This window comes from Pan troglodytes, chromosome 7 (genome assembly GCF_028858775.2).
Source record: "Pan troglodytes isolate AG18354 chromosome 7, NHGRI_mPanTro3-v2.0_pri, whole genome shotgun sequence".
Lineage (NCBI taxonomy): Eukaryota > Metazoa > Chordata > Mammalia > Primates > Hominidae > Pan > Pan troglodytes.
The window spans coordinates 25,997,665-26,020,100 of NC_072405.2; the positions used below are offsets into that span (position 1 = coordinate 25,997,665).

At 39.1% G+C, this 22,436-nt stretch overlaps 1 protein-coding gene across 14 annotated transcripts in view; it reads right to left on the minus strand.

Moving 5' to 3' along the window:
• MTUS1 (microtubule associated scaffold protein 1) overlaps nucleotides 1-22,436 on the minus strand; it is a 158,356-nt gene that overhangs the window by 51,340 nt on the left and 84,580 nt on the right. For 13 of the 14 annotated variants that reach the window (XM_054657224.2, XM_054657222.2, XM_024345008.3 and 10 more), the window contains 2 exons: nucleotides 20,708-20,842; nucleotides 18,183-18,221 (listed from right to left, as the gene is read on the minus strand). In XM_054657224.2, coding sequence (XP_054513199.2) covers nucleotides 18,183-18,221; nucleotides 20,708-20,842 — 174 coding nt within the window. Of the gene's footprint in view, nucleotides 1-2,206; nucleotides 2,661-18,182; nucleotides 18,222-20,707; nucleotides 20,843-22,436 lie in introns of those variants that run through there. The other variant, XM_024345015.3, reaches the window with a different exon arrangement.

Here is a 22,436-nt window from a genome sequence, read left to right on the forward strand (position 1 = left end):
GACGTTAAAATGACATAACATGGATAAGCCCATCAAAGATTGATATTGGGAGTAAGCAGAATTATATTCCTTACATGATTTTTAAAAGCCTCCAACACACAAAACACTTTCTCCATCCCTGCTATTCCTTGGATGTAACAAAATTACAGCAAAATTTGCAGCTGGAAGATATGTACGCCAAAAATTCTAAATAGAAGTCCCAGGTTTTAGTCCTATCTCTGGCACTTACTGTGTGCCTCTGGGCAACCGAATTCACTTCTCTGGGCCTCAGACTGCCTGGTATAAGACAGATTAGATCACCTCTATGTGAACTCTAGCTCAAAAAATTATGACTGCAAATAAACAGAAAATAGTTTTACCTAAGTTTAGAAAATAAAATGTGTCCAATACATCACTATCAACTAAACTCTGGTAATAGAAGCCTTGTGTCATTTGCTTAAGCTGTCTTGGAAAGCTATCTGCTTCACAACAACACTACAAACAACTTAGAATGTCTACTACTAGAGCACTGGTTAAGTAAATCATGACTTACCCAATAATGGAATGTTACAGAACTATTTTTTTTAATGAGGTAGATAAACATGTGATCACATGCAAATCTAAAATACATTAACTTTAAAAAGGTATAGAATATATAGTACGCTTTTATTTCTGTATAACAAAAAAGAATAAAAAAGACCTGCATAGATTTACATGTGACTGGAAACGTGCAAGAACACTATGCAAGCAGCTGAGAGCGGCTGTCTCCACGGAGAGCAGGCAGGGACTCTGGGTAAGAGAGAGGCTTGCCTAGGACTGCACAACCTTCCATACTGTTTGATTTTTAACTTGGAGCGTGGATTACAGTATTTTTAAAAGAACTCTTTAAAAGCTATTTGGAGCTACTTTAGATCACACAAATTATTGCAAATGTAGGGTACCCTTTGTTATTTGTCCCCCCTATTAATTTGTTCAGTTGGAAGGGCTGCAGCAGCCCTGAGCTGGGAGAGGAGGGTCACTGCTGACCTCCTCCTCGCTGCCTCCCCCATTTACCGTCAGCTCAGACTGAAAGGGAGAGGCTGGCAAAATCAAATCACAGGTCAAGGGGAGTTACGAAACACGAGAGAGAGAGGCGCTGGAAAAAATGAGAATTCTCCGTCAGCTCAGACTGAAAGGGAGAGGCTGGCAAAATCAAATGACAGGTCAAGGGGAGTTACGAAACACGAGAGAGAGGCGCTGGAAAAAATGAGAATTCTCCCACAGAGAAGGGAGATGCCTCTGGGAAAACTAAAAACAGTCAGCTGAAAACAAATCACCAGGGACAGAGATGAGCCAAGTGGAAAATAAGAAACACGAGGGGTCACATGCACATGAAGCAGAAAAAAAAATCTATTTACATCCTCATCAAACATTCCTGTGACACCTAACACTATTCAGCCCCAAAACAAATATAAAAGCACCCCAGCTAACATATTTTACAGAATAAAATTGATTTAATTTACTGTAGCTGTAAAATCGTCTAGGACAAAAGTGGCAACGTAGGCCAACCCAATGCCCTAAAAGTGAGCAGACAGGTCACCACGTGCCTAAAATATATACTAAATTTATTTTCATCTTAGGCACAGAAAATAATAAGCAGATACAAACATAAACCTCAGGGGAAGTATTTTGAGACTGCACACACTTTTATTATGAAGATTGGAAAACTAGCTTTGTGATTCACTTACTACTTCCCCATAACCATTAGGATGTTTTCTGTCAGAAGTGTTTAGTATACAGAAATCTTTTAGCATATTAAAATTAACTGTCAAATCTGACTGAGAAACTATCCAATGAAAAACGATGGGAACCTTCTCATCTACACAGGCAAACAGGAAATATACTTCTAAATTTACCTGTGTCCTATTTCCCAAACACTGGAAGTAAAATATAACTTAACAGGTGCTGATTTTCACACATTTGGCTGGTGATGGAGAAAAGAGCTAGGGAACACCAAGGCAACAATTCTGCCTTCCATCAACACAAACAATCTGCTGCCAAAAGTAAAAGTACTATGCACTTGTGCTGAAGCAACAGAAAACAATTTTTAAATTAAGCCTCATCTCTCATTAGAGAGAGCTTTTTTTCTCCAATTATCTGTCTCCTTGGAAAAACCTCTGATAAACATCTGCAAATTAATGAAGACATCCCCCGTGCAACACTAAACAGAGATCTATGCGAGACAGACCTGTGTGGAAAACAACAGTGCTTCTCCTAAACCCTGAAGGAAGTCGAAGGTTTCGAAGCAATCCTTTGGCCGTCAGTCGTACGTGAATGGTGGATAAAGAGAATTTGGGAGACAACAACATGTCTTCGGAGCAGGTGGCGAGATTTCACAGAAGAGGCAATTTCCGTGGACTGTCACATACTGTCTTTTTAAACTCAGTACTCTTCAAGGCCAAGAAATACAGTCAGAGGAAAGATGCCTACACAGCAAATGTCATTCCACCAGAGAGGCATAGAAGAAAAAAATCCCCCAGGGCTGGCCAAGTGTTTCTGGCTTCCGTTTTCACTTTCAGATGTTGCCAAAATGATGCTCTCCCTCTGAATACAATCTCCCTCCTGCAGGTCTAGAAGCTGCCTCTGAACCACATCACACTGTGCATGCTTGTGGAGTTGTTATGGTTTTCATCCGAGATGGTAAAGGGGAGGAGAAAGTGGGTGGTCTCAAGAGCTTTACAGAACAACCAATAATGTCACAGATCCTGTAACCACTTGAAAGATCGCTAGGGGAAATTAACTACTTCAAGTGCCTAATGTTTCTTTCATAATTAGAAAAAAATTAGGATTTCCTGAAAGTAAACTGTGTCCTGATTTTAACATTTTTCACTCCTTATATTCACACTGATAACATGAGCATTTTTTCTCTAGATATTTTACATGTAAACTACATTTAAACCTGGTATTTTGGAAAAGTTTTTTTTTTTTAAAGACTTCAGGCAATAAATGTTCTCAACTACAGTATTTAAGAAAATTTCTATTCTAATATATTAATGACAGATTGTCAACAGGTTAAAGTTCAACTTTAATTCCCACATGCTGAGGACCTCACAAATAATCAACAGTAAAAGATTAATACGGTTTCTCTATCAGATGTAATATCAGAGTTCCAGAAGAATAGTCCATCAGATAGGCATATTCTAAAGACTACATTTATTGCGTGAGTAATTGCATTTATAGAACATCATGTGGTCTCTTATAGTCGTCTTTCAAGACTAGGAGTGTGAGGAGGGCACAGTTATGAGTATCTTTTGCCAGTTATCTACTAATTTTCATTTCAGTAGAGTGGCTTGTAAAAGTATGTTAAAACACGATAGCAAAAACCAAAAGAACTTGAAAAACAAAGATATGGGTATAAGAATGAACAACAACAATATGCCCACTTAAGCTAATTCCATTAAACCACGAACAGCCTGAGCGCTTAACATTTTTAAAAATGTTATAAACAAAACAATGTTTTAAAAATGTCCTATGCCTGTTTCCAAGATTTCCTAGAAAATAAGACTCAGAAATAAATGCAGAATTGTTACCATAAATAACACTATTAAGTGCTATTAAAACTAGCAGGAAGCAGTTCTTTTAGAAATTCTATAGAGTAGGGTATGAAGCAGGGAAGAGACAGGGAGGAAGAGAAAATTTAAATAAGTTCTCTTCCCTCAAGCCCCCTCCCTCTTCACTCAAGCCCCCAACTTGCCATTTTAGAGGTTGTCAGCAAGAGAGACAGACCCAGTAACCTGTCCAGGGTTCCTGTGAGAAAGATACACCTAGTTCAAACACTGACGAAAAACCTGCTAAATACATTGCACCACGGCAACTGAAGCTAAATGATCAAGGAATTAAAATCAAGGCAAGCTGCTTCTAGGTGTTGCCTTTTACTTCATCCCAGTTTATTATTAAAAAACCTGAACACCTTTTCCTTCCAGATTCTACATACTAAAAATATACCACAACCTTTTCCTCTACCTCCCCAAACCTTGTAAAAACCAAGAAACCAATCAGCATTAAAAACAAACAGAGGAACAGAGTCAAATTTTGCCATGATTAAAAACAGACATGCCACCACTCCATATAGTAGGAGGTGGTTTTTCTTTTTTTTGGTTGTGTTTGTTGTTTGTTCAGTAACTGCAAATTCTAAATTATCCTTTTTTGTTTGTTTTTTGAGATGGAGTTTCACTCTTGTTGCCCAGGCTGGAGTGCAATGGCGCAGTCTCTGCTCACTGCAACCTCTGCCTGCCGGGTTCAAGTGATTCTCCTGCCTCAGCCTCCGTAGATGGGATTACAGGCGCCCGCCACCATGCCTGGCTAATTTTTGTATTTTTAGTAGAGACGGGTTTTCACCATGTTGGCCAGGCTTGTCTCGAACTCCTGACCTCAGGTGATCCATACACCTCGGCCTCCCAAGTGCTGGGATTACAGGGGTAAGCCACCACACCTGGCCTTAAATTATCCTTGTTAAAAGAGAAGTTCTTTAGACTCTCTAAAAGAAGAAACTACAATCTAATCACTGATTAATCAGATTCATTAACATTTTTACTTGAATTACATTAAGCTATAACCACACATATTGAAAATAAACATTGTTAATGATATCTCTTAACAGGAGAGCAAGAAGCTGCAGGAATAAACTAAATTCAGTTCTTTCCCAAACATAGTCTGCCTCCTGGTGGCCGTGCAGCACAAGTGCACCAAAGCAAGGGAGCTGCCCTGGCAGTCCATAAACAAATGGCCATCGCTTACAATCTACTGCTCCAAGCACTCTCTTACACACTTCACGTTTGCTCATTTAAATAACTGGATAAGCAATTACTTTCAGGTCACAACTATTTTTATACTATATATGCCTCTGGGGGGAGCCAAGATAAAAAATTGGTTCCAAAAAATTCTTTGATTATTTGATCATCTGTTACCACTTAGGAACTCCATATTTTCTGAAATTGAACGAATGTGAGAAGTACCTTAAAAAAGCGTCTTTGTTATTTTAAAAAGTCTTTATTTAAGAGGAAAAGATAGGCATCACCGAGGACAGTAGAGGAAAAAATGAGGAAATTTTAGTGCCTAAGGTAGAACAGTTTGTAGTTGTAAAAGTTAGCTATGAGTCTTTAAGGGCCGGGCGCGGTGGTGAGATTACATGCCTGTAATCTCAGCACTTTGGGAGGCCAAGGCAGGTGGGATCACCTGAGGTCAGGAGTTCAACACCAGCCTGGCCAACATGGTGAAACCCTGTCTCTACTAAAAACACAAAAAATTAGCTGGGCATGGTGACAGGGGCCTGTAATCCCAGCTACTCAGGAGGCTGAGGCAGGAGAACCGCTTGAATCCGGGAGATGGAGGTTGCAATCAGCAGAGATTGCGCCATTGCACTCCAGCCTGGGCAATAAGAGCAAAACTCCTCAAAAAAAAAAAAAAAAAAAAGATGAGTCTTTATGAAGCAGAGCCTGTGTTAGGATGTCAGTGGAAAACAAAAACATGATTTAAAATTTTATGCAATGTAGGATCTCAACATTAAACAAAAAGGATAAAGTATATTGGAGCAAACATGCCAGAATGTCACCAATGCTCTGGGAGGTGGAAGAGGGAGGATTTCTATTTTTTCTTTATTATATGTTTTTGTATTTTCCTAATTTTTTTTTTCAAAAATCATGAAGCCAGAAAAAAATTAAAAACTTTAAGTGTTAGAATAATTTTATAGAAAGCCTACAAAATGAGCCGAGTTTTCATAATGACACAAAGAAAAATAAACGATGTGTAAAGTCTATACTAAGGCTTAAATAACAAAAGAGGATGATACAGAATGTTTCATAACTCAGTATGTTGTAATATCACAGTATATTCAAACAAACAGAAATTCCACTGGTCTGCATAGAAATGTGTTTTTTTAAATCAGTGATTTAGAAAACAATGATGTCATGATTCTAGACAAGATTCTAGCATAATCTGTATGGGGGTGCTTAGATGCTACAAAATGCCTTCAATTTATCTGTTATTGTTTGTTGTTGTTAATGATCATAAAGAATGAGGAAGAAGATTAAAATTTAAACCAAGTGACTTGTGTGGAGATTCAAGCATCTCTATCCAACCAATCTTCCTTAGCCTAATATGGAATATTAATCTTTATATTTATCTCCTTACTTTCCCTAACACAGCATTAATTGCAACATTTTCTTCATTTTACTCCTCATAGTCTTTAATGTAGTAAGTTCAATTCTCTATTCCAGTTGTAGAAACTTCAACTTAAGGCCCAATTTTTCCACACTATCCTCTTCCTCAGTACGAAGATAAATTGTAATTATCAAAAAATTAACACAAAGCAATTAGAAAAACAATCAACTTCCACCCACCTGTAAGATGATAAGCTCTCAAAGAACAGTGACATTGCCTTTTATTTTGCAATAAGCAAAATAAGAGTTTAAATTAAAAGCAGTAATGCTTTTAATTCACGTACAATGTTTGTTTTTAAAAAACAAAACCTCATATGTTCATTGTAGAATTTTGTTTTTGAGACGGAACCTCGGTCTGTCGCCAAGGCTGGAGTGCAGTGGCGTGATCTCGGCTCACTGCAAGCTCCACCTCTCGGGTTCAAGTGATTCTCCTGCCTCAGCCTCCTGAGTAGCTGGGACTACAGGCACCCGCCACCACGCCTGGCTAATTTTTTTTGTATTTTTAGTAGAGACAGGGTTTCACCGTGTTAGCCAGGATGGTCTCAATCTCCTGACCTTGGGATCCGCCTGCTTTGGCCTCCCAAAGTGCTGGGATTACAGGCGTGAGCCACCGCACCCGGCCAGAATTTTTTTTTCAATTTAAATTACTTACACATCAGACTGCTCTCTAATTTGTTTTTAAACTTAATATAAGCTTAATAAACTTATTAAACTTAAAAATTTCACACTTATCTTTCCATGGGATTAAATAAGCATTTATATTGTTATTTTAATGGCTTCAAAAATGTCTTTAAAATGTCAACGAACTTAATTCCTGTAAGGTATATAGGTTGTTTCCAATTTTCCCCCATTGTAAACAATTCTGAAAAGCAGTAAATAAGTAAATAAATTACTTTCCTAGAACCAATTCTGAAAAACAGAATTCCCGGGTGGAAGGTGTTTGCTCTCTGCTACAGCTGCTGTAATTTACCAAGGAGCTGTACATATGAGTGCTGTTTCTTATTCTTCGCCAGTACCAGGTGCTACCATTAAGAAATAAGCAAGAACTGAAAGCACGTTATTTTAACTCATATTTGGTAAACATTTTTCATATATTCCTTAGTCCTTCATATATTTCTTTTCTGTCCATCCACTTATTTTTCCCTTTCTTTTTGTTTAGTTTTTTTAATTGTGGCAAGAACACTTAATGAGATCTACCTTCTCAACAAAATTTTAAAAGAACAATATAATATTGTTAACTGTAGGCACAATGCTGTAACAAACATTTCGAAAACTTTTTTGCCCTTGCATAACAAACCTTGTACCATTGAACATCAAGTTCCCATTCCCTGGCAATCACCACTCTACTCTGTTTCTGACTTTGACTATGTTAGATGCCTCCGATAAGTGGAATCATACAGTATTTGCCCCATGACTGGTTTATTTCACTTAGCATAGTGTCCTCCAGCTTTATCTGTATCACAGCATATGGCAGGACTTTCTTCTTTTTGAAGGCTGCATAATACTCCAGTGCACATATATGCCATATTTACTTTATCCTATGGACACATTTAGGTTGTTCCCACATCCTGGCTATCGTAATGTGGCAATGACCATTGTTGCAGGGAGTCAGGGACCCCGAATGGAGGGACCGGCTGGAGCCACGGCAGAGGAAACATAAATTGTGACGATTTCATGGACATTTATCACTTCTGTAAAAATACTCTTATAATTTCTTATGCCTGTCCTACTTTAATCTCTTAATCCTGTTATCTTTGTAAGCTGAGGATGTATGTCACCTCAGGACCCTGTGATGATTGCATTAACTGAACAAACTGATTGCAAAATGTTTATTTGAACAATATGAAATCAGTGCACCCTGAAAATGAACAGAACAACAGCGATTTTAGGGAACAAGGGAAGACAACCATAAGGTCTGACTGCCTGCGCGGTCGGGCAGAATACAGCCATATTTTTCTTCTTGCAGAGAGCCTATAAATGGACGTGCAAGTAGGAGAGATATCGTTAAATTCTTTTCCTAGCAAGGAATATAATATTAAGACCCTAGGAAAAGAATTGCATTCCTGGGGGTAGGTCTATAAACGGCCGCTCTGGGAGTGTCTGTCCTATGCGGTGGAGATAGCTTGGCCGGGTGCGGTGGCTCACGCCTGTGATCGCAGCACTTTGGGAGGCCGAGGCGGGCAGATCACGAGGTCAGGCGATCGACACCATCCTGGTTAACATGGTGAAACCCCGTCTCTACTAGAAATGTAAAAACTTTGCCTGGCATGGCGGTGGGCGCCTGAAGTCCCAGCTAGTAGTCCCAGGCAGGAGAATGGCATGAACCTGGGAGGCAGAGCTTGCAGTGAGCCGAGATCGCGCCACTGCACCGCAGCCTGGCTGACAGAGCCAGACTCTATCTCAAAAAAAAAAAAAAAAAAAAAGGACTGAGAGAGATACGCCCTGGTCTCCTAGTCTCCTGCAGTACCCTCAGGCTTACTAGGATTGGGAAACACCAACCCTGGTAAATTTGAGGTCAGACCGGTTCTCTGCTCTCAAATCCTGTTTTCTGTAAAGATATTTATCAAGACAATACATGCACTGCTGAACATAGACGCTTATCAGGAGTTTCTGATTTTGCTCTGGTCCTGTTTCCTCAGAAGCATGTAATCTTTGCTCTGCCTTTTTCCCTGTGAGGCATGTGATCTTTGTGACGTACTCCCTATTCATACACCCTCTCCCCTTTTCAAATCCCTAATAAAATCTTGCTGGTTTCGCGGCTCAGGTGGACATCACGGACCTACCGATATGATGTCACCCCTGGAGGCCCAGCTGTAAAATTCCTCTCTTTGTACTCTTTCTCTTTATTTCTCAGACCGGCCGACACTTAGGGGAAACAAAAAGAACCTACATTGAAATATTGGGGGCGATAGACCATGGGAATGCAAGTATCTCTTCAACACCCTGATTTCAATTATTTTGGTAAATAACGCCTTATCAGACGTATGGTTTCCAAATGTTTTCTCCTATCTCATAGGCTGCCTTTTCATGCTATTAAATGACTGCTTTGCTCTGCAGATTTTTAATCTGATGTACTCCCACCTGTCTATTTTTGCTTTTGTTACCTGGGCTTTTGGTGTCATACCAAGAAAAATGACATGAAGTTTTGCCCCATGTTTTCTTTGAGGTGTTTTATAGTTTCAGATCTTATATTTAAGTCTTCAATCCATCTCGAGCTGATTTTTGTGTACTATGTGAGATAAGGGTCCAATTTCATTATTTTGCTTGTGGATGATCAGTTTTCCCAGTACCATCTACAAAAAGACTATCCTTTCCCTATTGTGCATTCTTGGCACACTTGTTGAAGATTAGCTGACCGTATATGCACGGATTTATTTCTAGACTATTTTATTCCACCGGTCTATGTTTCTACCTTTGTGCCAGTACCATACTCTTTTAATTACTGTGTGTTGTAATATACTTTGAAATCAGGAACTGTGATGCCTCCAGCTTTGTTCTTTGTCAAGATTGTTTTGGCTATTTGCATTCCTTTGTCATTCTATATGACTTTTGGGATTGTTTTTTCCATTTCTGTAAAAAAATGACACTGGGATTTTGATAGGGATTGCACTGAATCTGTAGATCTCTTTGGGTGGTATGTCCATTTAGCTTCTATCATAGAGTTGTCTTTATCTTGCTGATTTGACAGAGCTCTACAGAGAGTATGTGCTAATATTAGCTCAGTTTGTTCTTTGCTTATAAATACTGTTTCTAATGATTTTTATTCTTTTTATTTTTTTTGAGACAGAGTCTTGCTCTGTCACCCAGGCTGGAGTGCGGTGGTGCAATCTCAGCTCACTGCAACCTCTGCCTCCAGGGTTCAACGATTCTTCTGCCTCAGCCTCATGAGTGCTGGGACTACAAGTGTGCACAACCACGTGCAGCTAATTTTTTGTATTTTTGGTAGAGATGGGGTCTCAGTACGTTGCCCAAGCTGGTCTTGAACTCCTGGCCTCAAGCAATCCACCTGTCTTGGCCCCCCAAAGTGTTGGGATTACAGGCGTGAGCCACCATGCACAGCCTGTTTCTAAGGTTTTTTAAAGCTTTTGTTGTCCTAGTTATTAATCGTTTCTATTATACTAGTGTTCCTGGAAAGATCTTTTCTACTTAAGTCTATATTCTTAGTGTTTTAATTACTTTGTGTGTTTAAAACTAATTTATCTGAAATACTTTGTATATATGTGAAAAAGATCTAGCTCCTGCTAAAAAGATAGTCACTGTCTCAAGAAGATTTACTAAATGATCCACTTCTCCCAACCCCCAACACCAATTTAAAACAAAAATGTATCCCATATGAAAAGAGCATCTGTGTTTTAAGTATAGGGGGAAAGTTATGTTAATCATAAAACAACAGTGAAAAAACAGCCTTCTCTCTACTCTCACCAGAAGAAACCCTGGCAGCCTCGGCATCACCTCATCAGCAGGTTTGCAACTTGCAACCACTTCCCAGCACTTCGCAAAAGAAGGCAAGAAAGCCGCCCTGTTCTCCTGTGATGTCTTTGCTAAGTAACTGTGGAAGGACCAGTGCATTTTCTACCTTCCAAGGCAGACACTCTGGCACCTGAGAGTGATGATCTTGTGTAAAACAATCAGGGTACTGGATAAATACAGCTCTGATGCCTCTGGTATGCCAGTGGCTTTAGTGTATGGTAGAACCAAGGTAATAATAGTATTCTGTGGTATGTGTGACATCTTCCTGATCAACAGTAAGCCAAGATTTTTTTTAGAGTCAATGTCAACTGCAATCTTGCAGCGTCATAACGTTTAAATAAATTACAACAGTTAGACCCCAAGAGGTTGGTTCTTGACTTTAAGCAGTCTTTCCTGCTTGCTTTAGAGATTTAAAATAATTCAACTTCCTGGAAAAGAACTCTAAAAATAAGCCACTAGAATTATAAAAACAATGTAAAAGATCGTCATCATTACCGTTCCTAGCAGCTGAATTAACTATTATTTGAGAACCTTTTATAAAACAATTCTATGATGTCAAATTATTGCCTTTCTGGGAATTATTTCCCCAATATTCCCATGTCTCCAAATGAGAAATTTGAGACTTGGAGAGGCTTAGCAACTAGCCCAAGGTCAGGACACAAATAGAAAGTGGCAGGACGAAGGTTTAAACCAATATCCTGTGCCTTAAAAGTTCATTCTCCTCCTGCTCTTCTACATTGTCTTATGAGATAATGGAATTTCTTTAATTGATAAAGGTGAAGCTAAAACAATGATGTGACATTTTAAACTATTATGTTAGTCAAAAAAATTTAAAAATAATATCCAATGTTGACCCAAGGTATGATGAAGCCAGCTGTCTTTTATGTCAACCATGGTATAAACTGACATGAAGCTTTTGGAAAACAATTTGGCTATTTGAGTGAAGTGACTGTAAATGGGTACATATTGTGATTTCCTGATACTACTTTTAAGAATCTATCACAAGAAATTTCCCCAAAAGTTGAAAGTGCTAATTGTATAGATGTTCATCATAGAATCATTTATGAATGTGATACAGAAGCACCCTAAATATTCAAAAGTAGTTAAATGTTACTGTACCTGCTAAATGTAAAAGTAATTACTATATGTTAAATGACAAAGCAGGATATATACTTATCTAAATTTCATTTAAAACAACAAATTTAAAAAAGCTGAAGGGTGATTTCTAAACTACTTGCTAAACTTTTTGAAGTTTGGCAAACTGCTATAATTAAAAGTGATTATTTTTCTAGAACTAAGGAATATGAAGTTGGTCAACTCAACTGTAATCTCCACCACTACTTACAGCTTTAAAATAAAAATATCTCAAAGCCATACTACAACTATTAAAAATTTACACTCAGAGGAACATGTTTATGTGGAGGTAATGTCTTCTGTAACAGCTAAAATATGACCCATTTCCAGCAGAATATGAAAAAAGTCAAGGTGATTTGCAGTCACAGAATATCACAGTAGGGAGAAATCTAGAAATCCACCCTTTCAGTTACATAGAAGACTATTATCAAAGAGGTTCAATGATCCACCCAAAGTCACTGGCTTTTCAGCATCATTTTTCATCATCAAAGTCGTCTTTCCAAAGCAAACACACTTTGTTGTGGTCCTCTGTCCACAAAGTAACTTTTCCTCACTAGGCTCCTCATAATACCAGGTTAGTCTTAAGTCATGATAATAACTAACCATCGAGAAGAACCTGGGAAAGTCATGCTTATGGTTTTGGGAAGATACACAGGCCTACCACACAATCTAGATTAAGCTGCAATGTTGACCCCTTAGAATACATTCTATATATACAGAGTCATCTATAGATTCAATGTAACAGAAATTATTAGAATTGGAATTATTAGATTACATTCCTAAAATCTCACCTGACTTCATTACAGAGATTGACAAGCTGATCCTAAAATTCATGCAGAAAATCAAGGGACCCAGAATAGCCGTAACTATCTTGAAAAAGAAGAAAGACGTTGAATGACTCACATCCTGATTTCAAAACTTACTAATCAAGACAGTGTAGCACTGGCAAAGGTAACATATAGATGCAAAGAACACAATTCAGAAATCAGAAATAAACCCTCACATTCTTAACCAATTATTTTTAACAAAGGTGCCAAGGCATTTAAATGGGGGAAATACATGTCTTCAACACCTGGATGTCCATGTGCAAAAAAGAATTAGACTTTCTATCTCATACCATATAAAAATGTAACTCAAAATCAATCAGAAACCTAACTATAACAGCTAGATTAGCAAAAAAAACTTAAATGAAAACAGAGGCTTAAATCTTCACAGCCTTGGATTAGGCAACTGTTTCTGAGATACAATACCAAAAGCAGAAGCAACAAAAGAAAAAAAGTTGATAAACTGGACCTTGTCAAAATTTAAAACGTTTGTGTTTCCAAGGACATTATCAAGAAAGTGAAAACACAGCCCAAGAATTGGGAGAAAATATTTGCAAATGATAACTCTGACAAGGGTCTAATATCAGACTATACAAGAACTCCTACAATTCAACAATAAAAATGACCCAGTTTAAAACTGGCAAATGATTTGAATAGACACTTCTCCAAAGAAGATACACAAATGGCCAATAAGCACACAAAATGACACTCAATGTCACTGGCTGTCAGAATGCAAATTGAAACAACAATGAGGTATCACTTCATACTCAGTAGGGATAGCTATAATAAAAAAGACAGACAAAGCCAAGTGTTGACAAGGCTGTGGAGAAACAGGATTCTTCATACACTCCTGGTGAGGATATAAAGTGGTCCAGCCACTTTGGAAAACAGCCTGGAGGTTTCTTAAACTGTTAAACACAGAGCTACCAATTGAGCCAGTTTTCTGATAGTGGTTAACTAATTTTTAAACAAAGCCATTCCATAGAATATTAGCTATCTTTTTTCCCCAGATATTAGGATGTACCAGAAACTTAAAAGGAAATAAAAGCCTAAATGTGTACAGCAGAGTTTCTTCTGCATTTTTACCCTATAAAGGCTTTAGTAACCACATATATTCACACTCAGCATCCTGGGGATCTTTAGAACTTAGATCAATCTGCATGGCTGTCTTCCTAGCTTTAAGAGCCTACAAAAGGTTACGAATTCTGAGATAGCTGGGCGCAGTGACTCACGCCTGTAATCCCAGCACTTTCGGAGGCCAAGGCGGGCGGATCACGAGGTCAGAAGATCGAGACCATCCTGGCTAACACGGTGAAACCCCGTCTCTAGTAAAAATACAAAAAATTAGCCGGGCATGGTGGCATGCATCTGTAGTCCCAGCTACGTGGGAGGCTGAGACAGGAGAACAGCGTGAACCAGGGAGGCGGAGCTTGCAGTGAGCAGAGATCGCGCCACTGCACTCCAGCCTGGGCGACAGAACAAGACTCTGTCTCAAAAAAAAACAAAAGAAAAAGAATTCTGAGATAATTTCCCCACACTTCCCTGCTTATTACGCTGAGGAAACTGAATACACCTGATGGGGCATCAAGGATATTTGTTATTCATATTATTCATGATGTAATGTTATCCACCCTGTTTTCTTTACACAACAGGCTCAGAAATTGATACCTCTTGCCCAGGTTTCCCTCACATGACAGCCTTCAATCCGGACCTCTCTTCTAGGACAAGACAACCCTCCTTCCTAGAACTTAGTGCATTTGTGATTCATGTCTATTTGAGCAGGTTTTTTATTTTATTTTTTTAACTATCCTATTAGCTCTCCAGAGACAAGGCCCCTGCTCATTCTTCGCTCAGGACTGCATCCTTAACACCTGACACTCACAATGTGTGAACAAACTGTAGTCAACATTCTGTAACATTACAGGCATACCTGGGAGATATATATCACCCCATAAGACACATGACATAATAAGGCAAATCACAAAAATTGTCTGGTTTCTCAGTGCATATAAAACTTATATTAACACTACACTATAGTCTAGTGTGCAATAGCATTATGTCTAAAAATATATATACCTTAATTTGCCAGGCGTGGTGGCTCACACCTGTAATCCCATCAGTTTGGGAGGCCGAGGCAGGTGGATCATGAGGTCAGCAGATGGAGACCATCTGGCTAACACGGTGAAACCCAGTCTCTACTAAAAATACAAAAAATTAGCCAGGCATGGTGGCGGGCACCTGTAGTCCCAGCTACTCGGGAGGCTGAGGCAGGAGAATGGCGTGAACCCGGGAGGCAGAGCTTGCAGTGAACAGAGATCATGCCACTGCACTCCAGCCTGGGTGACAGAGCGAGACTCTGTCTCAAAAAAAAAAAAAAAAAAAAAAAAAAAAAACCTTAATTTAAAAATATTTCATTGCTAAAAAATGCTAAAGATCATCTGAGCCTTCAGTGAGCAGGAATTATTTTGCTGGTGGAACATCTTGCCTCAATGTTGGTGGCTGCTGACTGACTGATTAGGGTGGTGGTTGCTGAAGGTTTGGGTGGCTGTGGCAATTTAAAGAAAGACAGCAATGAAGTTTGCGACATCAATTGACTCTTTCATGAAAGATTTCTTTGTAGGATGTGATGCTGTTTCATAGCATTTTACCCACAGCAGAGAGTCTTTCAAAATTGGAGTCAATCTTCTCAAACCCTGCCACTGCTTTAAGTTTATGGAATATTCGGACTCCTTTGTCATTTCAACACTGTTCACGTCATCTTTCCCAGGAGTAGATTCCATCTCAAGAAGATACTTTATTTGCTTATTCATAAGAGGCAACTCCTCATCTGCTCAAATTTTACCAGAGATCAACAGCAATGCAGTCACACCTTAGGCTTCACTTCTCATTCTAGTTCTGATCCTATTTCTACCACATCTGCAGTGACTTCCTCCACTGAAGCACTGAACCCCTCAAAGTCATCCATCACGGTTAGGTCAACTTCTTCCAAACTCCTATTCACGTTGGTGCTCTGACCTCCTCCCATGAATCACGAATGTTCTTAATGGCATCTAGAAGAGCAAACCCTTTTCAGAAGGTTTTCAACTGACTTCGCCCCGTTCCATCAGAGGAATCAGTATCTAGGGCAGCTACAGTCTTACACAATGTACTTCTTAAATAGTAAGACCTGAAAGTCAAAATTACTCCTTGATCCATGGGCTGCAAAGTGGCTGGTATATTAGCAGGTGTGAAAACATCCATCTTCCTGTACTATACTCTTGTACTATATATTACTATGTAATATACTATACTATACTCCATCAGAGTTCTTGGGTGACCAGGTGCACTGTCAGTCAGCAGTAGTATTTTGAAAGAAATCTCTTGAGTTGTAGGTCTTAACAATGGGCTTAATATTCAGCAAACCATACTGTAAACAAATACGCTGTCATCCAGGCTTTGTTGTTTCATTTATAGAGCACAGGCAGAGTAGATTTAACGTAATTCTTAAGGGCCCTAGAATTTTCAGAATGGTAAGTGAATGTCAGCTTCAACTTAAAATTACCAGAAGTATTAGCTTCTAATAAGACAGCTTGTCCTCTGAAGCCAGGCACTGTCTTCTCCTGTTTACCTGTGCAAGTCCTAAACAGCATCTTCTTTCCATATGAGGCTGTTTCACCTACACTGAATGTCTGTTGTTTTGTGTAGCCACCTTTATCAATGATCCCAGCTAGATCTTCTAGATGACTCGCTGTAATTTCTACATAAGCACTTGCTGCTTCGCCCCGTACTTTCATGTTATGAAGAGTTACCTTAAACCTCATGAACCAACCTCTGCTAGCTTCCAACTTTTTTTTTCTGCAGCTCCCTCACCTCTCTCAGCCTTCATACAATTAAGGAGAGTTAGGGTCTCACTCTGGATTAGGCTTTGGCTGAAGTGAAAGTTGCAGCTGGCTTAATCTTCTGGTCAGACCACTCAGACTTTCTCTATGCCGGGAGTCTGTTTTGCTTTCTTGAGTGTTCACTAGAGGAGCACTTTTAATTTTCTTCAAGAACTTTTCCTTTCCATTTACAACTTGGCTAACTGCTTGGCACAAGAGACCTGGCTTCTGGACTATCCTGGCTTTCAGCGTGCCCTCCTCATTAAACTTAATCATTTCTATCTTTTGATTTAAAGTGAGAGACATGCAACTTTTCTTTCACTTGAATATTTAGAGGTCATTATAAGGCTATTAATTGGTTACTTTCAATATTATTGTGTCTCAGGGAACAAGGAAGACCAAGGAAAGGGAGAGATGGAAGAGGGACCAGTCAGTGGAGCACTTGAAATGCACACGTATCAGCTGTGTTCACTGTCTTAGATGAGCATGGTCCATGGTGTCCCAAAACAATCACAACAGTAACATGGAAGATCACTGATCGCAGATCACCGTAAAAGATATAATAATAATGAAAAACCTTGAAATAGTGTGAGAATTACCAAAATGGAACACACAGACATGAAGTGAGCAGCTGCTGTTGGAAAAATGATGCTGGTGGAGTTGCAAAAAATACAGTATTTGCAAGGCTCAAGAAAATGAGCGATGCTTGACCTTCGTTTCTTCTGATTTGCTCTTCTAATCTGCCATGGATTTAGAAGCCACATAACTGTTTTATCACTGTATATAAAATAAGACAATGTAGGCAGTGTACAGGAGACCTTATCTATCTAGAGAGATCAATCCATCTATCTTTTTTTTTTTGACATAGGGTCTCGCTGTGTCACCCAGGCTGGAGTGCAGTGGTGTAATCTAGGCTCAATGCCACCTCTGCCTCCCAGGTTCAAGCAATTATCCTGCCTCAGCCTCCTGAGTGGCTGGGACTCCAGGAGCGTACCACCACGTCCGGCTAACTTTTTTGTATTTTTAATAGAGATGGGGTTTCACCATGTTGGCCAGGCTGGTCTTGAACTCCTGACCTCAAGTGATCCACCCGCCTTGGCCTCCCAAAGTGCTGGGATTACAGGTGTGAGCCACCGCGCCCAGCCTATCTGTCTGTCGGTCTGTCTGTCTGTCCATCCATCCATCCATCCAAAGTATAGGAATCGCAGTGAAGATATTTTGTGAAACCTGTTATGGGTTCTTGAGAGACACAAAGTTTTGGATTCTCAGCTGTGGTTCAAATAGTGGAGGCTGCAGGCTATCTTGGGAATGTAAGTCCAGTGAAAGTGTGAAAAAAAAACATAAAAATATAGGCTGCTGAACTGGGAAAAGGGGCTAAAACCAAATCTTGAGACCACTTAAAAATTAAGGAATATCCAATTTCAAAATAGCATTGATCTGGGGGAAGTACATTTTCCATTTCATTTAGACCACATTAACAAAATCATTTTTTAAAAGACTATAACTATCTATTAGTAATACAATGTCCTTTTATGCATTAGATGGCCAATCATGCTTACCATATTTTAATGCTATGCGACCCGTCATAAAAAGTTAGGTTTACACCTCAAATTGGAAATTCTACTTATAAGCACACCAGTAAAAAATCACTGTAAATACTTGTAGTAACATAACTTTACAAAAAGATTCTTTTTATCGCCATCCATAAAGTGGTCACTCACCTGCATTAAGAGCTGTAAACAAATTTTTTCTCGAAGGACCTAAGATATAAAAGAAACGTAAAATAAATATGTTTTATTTGACATATCACATAAAAACAAACCATGTTGGTAAGAATTATTTTCAAAAACAATCAATCGCTAAATTTCAGGTTCCCGGTGGGAAATATCACCGAGATTCAACCAACTTTTGTCAAGTGCATTTTAAATATGAGGTGATATTTCACATAACATCAAAATGTTTAAGTATGATATGAAGTCACCACAAATTAAATAGGACCAGTTTTAAAAGGAAAAGCCGCAGTATTTTTTCAGTCAAGAACAGCTGAAGTTCAAGTTTTAACAGTACTGAATTCACAGACTGTGCACATATGCCATTCTGCTGCCGGGAGAGCAGAGGCCAGACTTCACGAAGGATAATCACTCCCGTGTGCTTTCCGAAACTACCCGTTTCTATTCAGCTATGAAGAAAAATAGAAGTTTTTCCTCCAAACTGATAAAATATAAAACCGGGAGGGGTAATAGATACACAGCTGTAAGTCACTAGAAGAAATCTATGACGCTTCTACTTAACATCAAATAGTTGTTTCTAGGACATAATTATCTGCAGATACCAGTTAGAACAGCTACCATGTTCTATCTGAAATTTTACAGAGATGATGATCTCTTAAAACATGTGGCTGTTATCAATGGAAAGCACTGATTCCCACTCAGGTAAAACTGTTGCGACATAAAAACCTATCCATTCAACAGTGAGGCATTTTAGAATTCTGAGTCTCCTGTTCTACAAAGCTGTCAATGGAATCTCATTCTCTGAAAGTTATTTTAGTATCAAAGTTCAACAGCGTTAACTTCATTACTGCTGTGTGGATCATGGGGCTTTATCATCATCAATAAAAAACCACAGTTTTCCATCCTGATGTCAACTCAGCAAGAGGTCATTTGGTGCCTCCAAAATGTGATTAACTCCCTAGGCAAATGACAACCTGCTGCACACTGAAGAATTCAACCCACTCCTAAAATTCATGCCTATTTTCTCTTCAATTCGGTACAAAGAAAAGGTATTGACGTACATTTACCAGCCTCAAGTTACCATATTATCCTTTAAACACACACACAGAGAGAGACACATGTTAAGGAGGATGCTGTGACAGAGTAACACCTTTCAGAAAGTTACTAATAGATATTAACAATCCAAAGAGTTTCATGCAGGTTAACCCAGTAATTCCTCCTTCTGGGAAATCCACAAGTAACCAGAATCTGAAACAATGAATCTTGACTCACATTTGAAGAGGCTCATCTCAGTATTAATAAACCCCAATAAAACCCACTATAAACTAAAGTGGACAACCATAGAATAGCCATTTAAAGTGAAGAAGCTCTCCTGATACACTACCAACTTAATAAAAAGCAAGATACAGAAGAGTATATTCATTATTACCTCAGTTTTGCTGGAATAAAAACAAAACAACATATATATGCAGAGGAAAAAAGTCAGAAGGAAATGTGACAGCAATTGCTGGTTGACAGAATTAAGGAAGACTCTTTGTTTCTGTGTTTCCCAAATTCTCTAACATAAATGTGGGTCTCATTTTATAGGTCAAGTTTCTCACTCACAATTATTCGCTCAGGCTTTAGTTAAGCTTCAGTTCACTAAGCACAAATAATGCTTTTTTTTTTTTTTTGAGACAGAGTCTCGCTCTGTCACCCAGGCAGGAGTGCAGTGGCGCGATCTCGGCTCACTGCAACTTCTGCCTCCTGGGTTCAAGCAATTCTCATGCCTCAGCCTCCTGAGTAGCTGGGACTACAGGTACACACCACCATGCCCAGCTAATTTTTGTATTTTTAGTAGAGATGGGGTTTTGCCATGTTGGCCAGGCTGGTCTCAAACTCCTGACCTCAAGCGATCCACCTGTCTTGGCCTCCCAAAGTGCTGGGATTACAGGCGTGAGCCACCGCATGTGGCACAAAGAAGGCTTCTGATGTGCTTTGGCCCCACTGAGACAAAGTTGCATGAAGACATTGCACATTAAGTGTATACCACATATTTTGTAAACCTGAAAATTACTTTTCATAATCACAGCAAATAAAAAGTGAGGGATATGAGAAGGAACAGAGATAAAGAACATTGAGAGGAAGAACAATGTCTTAGACCAAAGACATGAAGACACAAGTACAGTAATAAACATAAAACATCTACCCTGATGAAAAGTAATCATGCATTTCTACTCCTTTCTCACTCTTCTAGAGCACTGTTTTAGAATAATTTAACTCCTGAACTTTTGCTGTTTTTACCTTATACCTTTGTTCTGCCTGCTGATTTACACGTAATGATTTTTAACTATAGAACCTACCAACTGTCAGAAAAACAATTTCCTCAGTGCAAAAATGTATTATATCTCCTTTCTCAACATATTTGTAATCATTGTTGACTATACCATAAACCTAATTGTCAAAATTTAACTTTCTACAAGCCAAGGACTTTAAGCGTCTTGCCCTCCCTCTTCAAACCACAATGAGGACTGTACCTTTTGGAGGGGTTTTCAGCAAGTGAACATGAGCCCTGGATACCAAAGGCTTCAAATAAAAGGATCCTGAGGAACCATTCTGAAATGCTGGTTTTGGAGGTTTCTCCTCATATTTGATGACAGCGGCATTACCAGCTGTAATAAAACAGAAAAGTACATTTTATTGTATAGATAAACACAGTTTCGACCTTCCACATTTATTCCTTTGTCCTTGAACCAACAAATGCTCAATAAGCACCTACGACATGCCAGTCATTACTGAACATTGGGAATACAGCGTGGATAACAGGTAGCTTGTGTCCTCAGGGATGCGAAATAAAGGCTATAATCAGAGTGACCACACATCCTGGTTAGCCTGGCACAGTCCAAGCTTATGCATCTTGTCCACTTCAGCTTTCATCCCAGATAAGAGTTGGGGAAGAAATAATACAGCCACTTCATGCTATGTAACAAGAATGCCCCAGGTGCAGCTAGGAAGAGCACCCATCTCCATGGGGACAAGGAAGAATTCGCACAGTCAGCTAGTTAATGACACAAGAACAGTAACATACAGACTCCTTGGTAGCTATAAGGACATGCTCTGGTTCAAATCCTTGCTCCTACAGCAAGGAGTTAAAATGCCACCTTCTGCCCTGAACAAAGGAAGTTTGTTCCAAAGCAAACTTTGTGTGTTAGCTCCAAAGCAAAAACATAAAAGGGAATCTCACCTCAATAACAAAAACCATCTTTTTATATCATGTGTAAAAATTTCCCCTCCACCAATCCAGACTGGATTTTCTATTGTTTGTTTGTTTGTTTGTTTGTTTTGAGACAGAGTCTCACTCTGTCGTCCAGGCTGGAGAGCAGTGGCATGATCTCGGCTCACTGCAAGCTCCGCCTCCCGGGTTCACGCCATTCTCCTGCCTCAGCCTCTTGAGTAGCTGGGACTACAGGCGCCCACGGCCACGCCCGGATCATTTTTTCTATTTTTAGTGGAGACGGGGTTTCACTGTGTTAGGCAGGATGGTCTCGATCTCCTGACTTCGTGATCTGCCCGCCTCAGCCTCCCAAAGTGCTGGGATTACAGGCGTGAGCCACCGCACCCAGCCTGTTTGTTACCAAATAATGATCAATATCCAATTCTAGGCACCCAATTCTATTCTACTATTCAACGCTTATAAATTTCTTTATTACCAACTATGATCCCTTTTCTCACTTCACTCACTTAGCAAAGGGTTAAGATACCTACCTTGTTTACAAATACATTATAAATGTGAAGACAGCTAGAAATTTTTCACTAGGCTAACCTATTCCAACTGCTACAATAGTGCTTATACACATCACATTCAAACTTTGTACAGGCATGCTATTATTTTCCCCTAATCCACACCCAGGCCCTGTACAATGAGCCATCTGTTAATTGTTCTTGTGCCCAAATAACATTCCTAATATTAGGTCAAATCAACACAGAGCTTTCCCTCCTGCTGAGAAAATTCTGTCAATTTCCTGTCCTTTTTTCCAATTCTCACCTTCCCTAGAACCTAGAGACTTGGCTTTTCCAAAGTTGACAGGAAGCTAATGGGAGTGACAGTATTAAAGATACTGCCATTATAACATTCAACAGAACCCTTTTTAGATGTTCATAGAAAATGGATATTGGGTTTCAATTAGCATTTTAGCTTTTGCTGAATCAAATCCAACAAAGAAAATTAGACAGTCTTAACCATGGAATTATAACAATCTGGATTTT